General features: G+C 50.2%; 1 protein-coding gene across 1 annotated transcript in view; it reads right to left on the reverse strand.

Annotated features, from left to right (window-relative positions):
- Nucleotides 1–6,460: 6,460 nt before the first annotated feature.
- Inhbc (inhibin subunit beta C) overlaps nt 6,461–7,687 on the reverse strand; it is a 10,736-nt gene continuing 9,509 nt past the window's right edge. Inside the window, exon 2 of the mRNA XM_031350068.1 lies at nt 6,461–7,203. Coding sequence (XP_031205928.1) covers nt 6,461–7,203 — 743 coding nt within the window. The remainder of the gene's footprint in view (nt 7,204–7,687) is intronic.

Consider the following 7,687-nt stretch of genomic DNA (forward strand, 5'->3'; position numbering starts at 1 on the left):
ATCTGATGGGTAGCTATGTTTGACCCTCACAGTTTATGACTGACTACTGAGCAGGCCCTCTTTAGAGCCAGCTGCTTGGGCTCCCTCACCTAGCGGTCAGCCAGCAGACCTACCCTCTGAACCTTAGGATTGGCCAGCTGCACCGCCCATCAGGCCCCTGCAGGGCGGTGGAGGGCTCTCCCTGGGGCTGGAGTTTCACCATCTGGGTGTGGTGACTTGAGGTAGGGATATGGGGGGTGCAATGTGGACATGCATGATGCAAGAAAGAGGATTATTTCACACGATCAGTTCCCAAGGTCTGGGACTCAGATGAGGGAGTCCACAGGAGCCACGTGGGGATGGGCGGCTCCTCAATATACCCTGACTTCCTAGCTTGGAAACGGAAACAGTTTTATGAGGCAGTTCCAGTGGTTAGTTCTCGGGGTCTCCATGTCAGAACAATAATTCTAGCATTCAAGCTGAAATAGGTTTTAGAAAGGGTGGTTTAAAAAAAAAAAAAAAAAAGGAGTCCTTTTGCTCAGGCCTAGGTGGCAGTGCCACAGGACATAGAAGTTACCTTTTGACCCTGCCTGTGCTGGCTGCCCAGAGTCCACCTGGGGGAGGGCCAGAGCAAGGGATGAGGACATGCTTTGTGATGTCTGGGGAAACCCTGCGAGGTGAGGTGGTGGTGATGCAATCTCACAGAAGGGCAGAGTCCGGTGAGGCTGGCAGAAGGGCATGCACCTTTGAAGCAGCTGTGCCCAGTCATCACTTGTCTGTGGGAGTTGGCCAAACCTGAGGCAGCCCAGGGGTGGTGCCAGGCTTCTGATAATGGAATTGGAAACGTTTAAGGGACCTAGGGAACAAAGCAGGAAAAGCACAGCTGCCTCAACTCCTGGTCGTCCCTGGCCCCGGGCCAAGGTCTTCATGGACTTTGTTATATTTTTTAATAAAAATAAAGATTTTTGTTTCTTTTAAAGATTTATTTATTTTATATATGTGAGTACATTGTCACTGTCTTCAGTCAGAAACACCAGAAGAGGGCATCAGGTCCCATTACAGATGGTTGTAAGCTGTCTTGTGGATGCTGGGAACTGAACTCGAGTCCTCTGCAAGAGCAATCAGTGCTCTTAGCCACTGAGCCATCTCTCCACAGCCCCGACTTTTTTTTTCCTTTTATTATTATTATTATTTAATTTTTTTATTTACTTATTTTATTTATATGAGTACACTGTAGCTGTCTTCAGACGCACCAGAAGAGGGCATCAGATTCCATTACAGATGGTTGTGAGCCACCATGTGGTTGCTGGGAATTGAACTCAGGACCTCTAGCAGAGCAGTCAGCACTCTTAACCATGAAGTCATCCCTCCAGCCCCAAACTTTGTTTTTTAGTGTGTGTGTGTGTGTGTGTGTGTGTGTATGTATGTATGTGTGTGTGAGAGAGAAAGAGAGAGAGAGGGAGAGAGAGAGAGTGTGTGTGTGAGTGTGTGTGAGTGTGTGAATGTGTGTACATGTGTGTGAGTGTGTGAGAGGGTGTGTACATGTGTGTGAGTGTGTGTGTACATGTGTATGTGAGTGTGTGTGTGTGTGTGTGTGTGTGTGTGTAGGCTGGAGCACAGCCCTGGGTGCCATCCTTTAGGGACATCATCCATTTCCTTTGAGACAGGACATCCTTGTTGGTCTGGAACTCGCTGATTAGCCTAGATGGGCTGGCCAGTGAGTCACAGGGATCTCCTCCCGCCTGTGCCTCCCCGACACTGGATTGCTCTTTGCGGGGCCCCAGAGACTCTGATGCATGCCCATGTGCTTGCAAAGCAATAGTTTCGCCTTCTGAGTTATCTCCCAATTTCTGACGGCCTAACACACCATATTACAGACTCTCTGGGTAGCCCTGGCTGGCCTGGAACTTGCTCTGTAGACCAGGCTGGCCTTGAACTCACAGAGATCCACTTGCCTCTGCCTCCTGAGTGTTGGCATTAAAGATGTATGCCACCAGTACCCAGCTTATTTTGTGGGTGGGGAGGGTTGTTATTTTCTATTTGCTTTGGTTTTTGTTTTTTGAAATGAAGTGTTTCTATGACACCCAGGCTGGCTAGAACTCCTAGCATAAGTGATTCTCCTGCCTCAGTCTCCTTTGTAGCGGAGACTATAGTAAATTATTTTCTTGTTATTGGTCTTTGAGGCAGACTCTCCTGTAGCCCAGGCTGAATGTGAATTCCCTCTGTAGCCTTCAATTCCCTGTGTTGTTAAGGGTAGCCTTCAACTTCTGTTCTTGAGTGCTGGGATTAAAGGCATGTACCACTCCCATCATACTTGGCTTTTATTCAGTGCTCAGGATTGAACTCAGGGCTTTGCACATGGTAAGCTAGTACTCTACCACTGGGCTATTCAGTCAGCCCTGAGATGCACGACCTTAAATGGGAGTGACCCTCTACCTCTAATACAAGAGAATACTATCAGGCTAGCCTTTCTCCATGGGTGCCAGGCTTGGTAAGAACATGGGTGGCATTAGGGAGAAAGCCGTGGGCAAAGACTTAGGGGCCCCAACCACTCTACCTTCCCCTTCTTTAGCTGGTAGTGCTGCCTAGAGAGTGCCAGATCTGCACCAGAGGAAAGGGATGTTTAAGGGCTGAGCCTCAGTACCGTTAGTGTCCACCATGGGGCAGTGTCTTGTCACTGGACAGAGGCTGACCAGAGAATCCTGGGGACAAGGATGGAGCTGCTGGAGAGTGGAAAGATGGGGGATATATCTCATTGGCTCCCTTAGGATCCTGCCTCCCTTACAAGCACTGAACAAGGGCTAGCTCCTCTGCTCTTTTACCTCACTACTGCCAGAGAGCAGAAGAGACCCTCAAGACTGCATCACTACCATTGTTGACATGATGGCAATGGAGCCTGATGTCAGAGGCCAGACTTTCTAGAAACTCAGGGTGCCATGGAGGGGAGAAGAGGGAAAAAAGATTAGGAGACACTTCTACCTACCCGCATTTCTCCCCAGGCCCTGAAACATATTTAAGAGTTTTGGCTACTGTTCCCTAGAGCTCTCAGGCCCCTTTCTGTTGGTGAGTGACTGCCTGTTGGCCCCTGGAGAATGTCCCATGAGACTGCAAGTGCCATCCCTGGTGGTGCCTAGGAGGGCTTGTGCCAGGAAACAGGCTCAGGGGAAGTCGCAAGAGGTGGCTGCAGGAGACACCAATGCCACCTTCCCCAGCCCCGCTGTCTGGTGCCCATGGCTTCTAGCTCTTCCCACCCTCTTTGCTGTTGCGCCTGGCCCGGTCCTACCTCCCCACTGACACTTACGTCAGAACTCAGCTATAAATATGATCTTAGCATCTTAGTCATTTTCCCCAAGAAGTGCTTCCAGGTTATAAATACCCAGGCATCTGCCACACTGCCCGCCTTGCCACCAGGCTGGCTGGGGGCTGGGGGCTGGGGGTAGCATCAGGCTTGAGAGTGGGGAAGGAAATAGAAGAATCAGGACCACTTATTGCCCAAAGGAGAGCATCCTGAGGAATTTTCGAGGGTTCAGGGAGAAGGTGTGTAGAAGATGAAAGAGCATTCCATTCTTTCCTTCCTTCCTTCCTTCCTTTCTTTCTTTTTAAATAAAAAAAGCAGAGCCAAAAAAGAAAAAAAAATGAATAACATGGATGCGTGCTTATTTTTAAATATGCTATTTTGTTCCTTTGCAGCATCCACTCTGAAAAATCTTTCGTTAAAATACCGGTTTCCTCCACTGATGAGTTGTTTGCCCCCACCTTAAAATTCCACCCGTCGGGTGAATGTCTCCCTTGCCCTGCCCTGGTCTTGGTCCTGGGTACAGAAATTGTCAGTATAAAGGAAGAAGTTGGATCTGAGAGAGGGATAAAAGTGGGACATACTGGCAAAAGAGAGAGGAAGAGACGCTAGGGAAACTTCACATGGAGGGCAGACAAGTCAGGGGTCGAAGCCCCACAGCCCTGACTCGCAGCTCCCCAAGAGATGGCTTGCAGGTCTTCTCTTCTGCATCTCCATTACAGGGACCTCTTGCCTGGCAGGAGGCAGGATGTGTTGTGCAAACACAGACATCACATTTCCCAGAGGCCACATGGGTTTTGCGCAAACCTGGCCTTGGGCTGCAGACAATATCGACCCTATGGTTCAGGGCTGTCCAGCCAAAAGGGTGGTGAGGAAAGAAAGGCAAAGGTCGAGGAGCACCAGCTCCCAGATAAATGCTGTCCTCTTGTTATCAGAGGCCTTCGTCTTCTTGCTCCACTCAGGCCTTTAGACAGGGCTTGTGGTAAAGCTCTAAGAGCGTATGGAAGGGAGGTGGCCAGAGTTCTAGCCACCAGCTCTGAGAATGCCTCTGCCCCGTAGCCTGTGGCCAGTGCTGGCTCACTGGATAATTGATTATTGATCTGTCTCATCTCTTGGAGTGAGTACAGAGGGAGATGAGATCCAGGCAAAAGTTGGTTCATTATTAGTCATGAAACCCTTCAAAGATAGTTCTGAGTGGAGGGGGGGGGGGAAGAGGAGGGTGGAAAGGAGGAGGAGGAGGAGGCATGGGGCCGACGGGACCACCTGGCTGGAGGGGTCCACGTGAAGAAAGCTCTGGTGAGCTGGGGTATCAGGGCACATCCTGGTAGGAGACGGAAACCCTCAAAGCTAGGCATGGTGGTAAAAACCATTAATCCTAGCAGAAGAAGGCAGATCTCTGTGAGTTTTAGGCAAGACTGCTCTACACAGTGAAATGAAAAAAAGAAAAAAGGGTAGGGGGATGTTCAAACACCAGGGACTAAGAGCAGAGACGCCTTCAGGACTCCTGAGTGTGGAAACAGTGATGTGACATGGGCACAGCACAGCCATGGTTACACAGAGCCACAGCCTGTTAATAAGTAGAGAGCAGATAGAGGAAATATTCTTTTATTCTCCCTTCTTTTACTTTGTGACAACGTTTTTGTTTGTTTGTTTGTTTGTTTTTTGGTTTTTTTGAGACAGGGTTTCTCTGTGTAGCCTTGGCTGTCCTGGAACTCACTCTGTAGACCAGGCTAGCCTCGAACTCAGAGATCCGCCTGCCTCTGCCTCCCAAGGGCTGGGATTAAAGGTGTGCACCACCACCACCTGTGTGACAAAGGTTTTAACAGCATAACCCAGGCAAGCCTAGAGCTAGCTGGCCTCAACCTTTAGGCAGATCTCCTCCCGCCTCAGTCTCTCGAAGGCAGGGCTGGAATTGTACAGTGAGCCGCTATGCCTGATGGAGTTTTTCTGTGTCATCCTAGGCTTCGTTTTCCAATCCAAGTCTCCCTTTGGTCAAATTCAGTTGGAAGCTAGAGGATAGGAACCTTCAGACAATGAGGCTTGGTGTGCCACCCCCAAGGGCAGAGGAGGGCAGGGAAAACTGGAAGCTGTGCACACACTATTTAGTAGCACGTCTGGGTGAGGGTCCCCAGATTTGAGAGATGGGCCTTGCTTTGGAAGGCAGCAATAGAACCTTTGGGAGCCTAAGGAAGGGGTTCCTCGGAGAGCCACAGAATTTAAGGGGAGATACTAAGGCATGTATGGCATTGTGGAGTAGGAGCCATCAGGTAGCAGGAAGGCAGAGTAGATCACATAATCAACTAAGGGAGAGCTAAGGCTGCGCTTGCTGGGAGTGAAATGATATTGCTTGTGGTTGGCAGTGGATCAGCCCCTAGCCTAAGGGGATAATCTTTTTAGAGGTGGATCTCCTGGAGTCCACAGAAGGATGTCTGTATGCTTAGAAAGAAGGTGTTTTGTCCCTGGGAGCTCTGTGGGTACTGGTTGTTTCATATTGTTGTTCCTCCTATGGGGCTGCAAACCCATTCAGCCCCTTGGGTCCTTTCTCTAGCTCCTCCATTGGGGACCCTGTGCTCAGTCCAATGGTTGGCTGAGAGCATCCACTGTCAGGCACTGGCAGAGCCTCTCAGAAGACAGCTATACCATGGCTGCAGCTGGCCTTGTTGGACATCAATAGGAGGAGAGGCCCTTAGTCCTGTGAAGGTTCAATGCTCCAGTGTAGGGGAATGCCAGGACAGGGAAGTGGGAGAGGGTAAGTTGGTGAGCAGGGGGAGGGGGGAATGGGATAGGGAGTTTCGGAGGGGAAACCAGGAAAGGGGATAACATCTGAAATGTAAATAAAGAAAATATCTAATTAAGCCAGACAGTGGTGGCACACACCTTTAATCCCAGCCCTTGGGAGGCAAGAGGCAGGCAGATTTCTGAATTCGAGGCCAGCCTGGTCTACAGAGTGAGTTCCAGGGCAGCCAGGGCTACACAGAGAAACCCTGTCTTGAAAACAAAGACAGAGAGAGAGAGAGAGAGAGAGAGAGAGAGAGAGAGAGAGAGAAAGAGAGAGAGAGAGAGAAAATATCTAATTTTAAAAAAAAGAATAAAAGAAGGTGTTTCCATTCTAGACAGAAGCGGGAACAGAGTCATCCCTACGTGAGCGAGGCCACTCTACCTCTGGTTGCTTGCATCACCCATGAGCTAACTGCACCCACAGGCCTCGACCACCATATCGGGTATATCGGTCTTGACAATGTTGCTATCCCTGTCATAGTAGAGCAAAGACAGGGGACGCCGAGATGTAGGCACGCAGCATGAGCCCCCTCCGGCGGTGCTAGAAGCTGCGTTGGCTTTGAGCAGATTCAGCACTGCGGTGTGAAAGGATGCAGAGATGCCAGGCATGCCTGCCACATGTAGTGGGCACTGCCCGGTGCAGAAGTTCATGGCATATCCCTCAGGCTGGATGATCCAGTCATGCCAGCCAATCTCACGGAAGTCTACGAAGAACTCTTGTCGACAGCACATCCTGGATGCTCCCTGGCAGTTGATACCTCGCCGGCGAACCCGATGCTTGCCCTCGACTCTTACCTGGGCTGCCACAAAAGGCCTGTGGGAAAACCCACCCAGGATCAAGGAACTGTGGGCCGCCTGGCTTTCTAGTACCAGCTCCAGAGTGAGGTGCCCCTGGCTGCAAGCAGCTTGAGCTTCGGGTCCCAGGAGAAGCTGGTGCCAGCCGCTGGCATCCACCTGCAGCAGGTATTGGCTTGTCAAGGTGAGGTTGGTGTCATATGGTCTTAGCACAAGAACTCTTATATTCATGGTCTGGGTAGCGTTGGGAGGAAACTGCACAAAGAACATGAAGCGGGTCTGCTGGACCTCCACGCCACCAGTCGTTCTACCAGAGAAGTGGAACTCAAGCCGGGTCTGGTTGATGCTGGAGAGGCCTGTAAATAGCAGAAGCCACAGGGAAGTCATTGCAGCCTTCAGAGTGTCAGCTCTACCAGCCGCCTCTGTTCTCAGTATTCCTTTCTTCTTTGAGACAATGGCTCATGCAGTCCAAGCTAGCCTTAAACTCAATATGCAGACAAGGACAACCTTGAACGGATTGTCTCCCTGCCTGTACTTCCAGAATGCTGGGTTATAGGCTTAAAATACACGAGCGCGTGCACACACACACAGAGATACACACAGACATGCATGCACACAGACACACAGACACACACAGACATACATATACACAGACACACACACACAAATGCACAGACACAGGTGTGCACACACACAGAGACACACACACAGACATACAGACATACATACACACATACCCATACACACAGAGAGACACACACAGAGATAGATATACATATATACAGATACACACAGACATACATATACAATACATACCCACACCCACACCCACACAGACAG

This window comes from Mastomys coucha, unplaced genomic scaffold, assembly GCF_008632895.1.
Source record: "Mastomys coucha isolate ucsf_1 unplaced genomic scaffold, UCSF_Mcou_1 pScaffold4, whole genome shotgun sequence".
Lineage (NCBI taxonomy): Eukaryota > Metazoa > Chordata > Mammalia > Rodentia > Muridae > Mastomys > Mastomys coucha.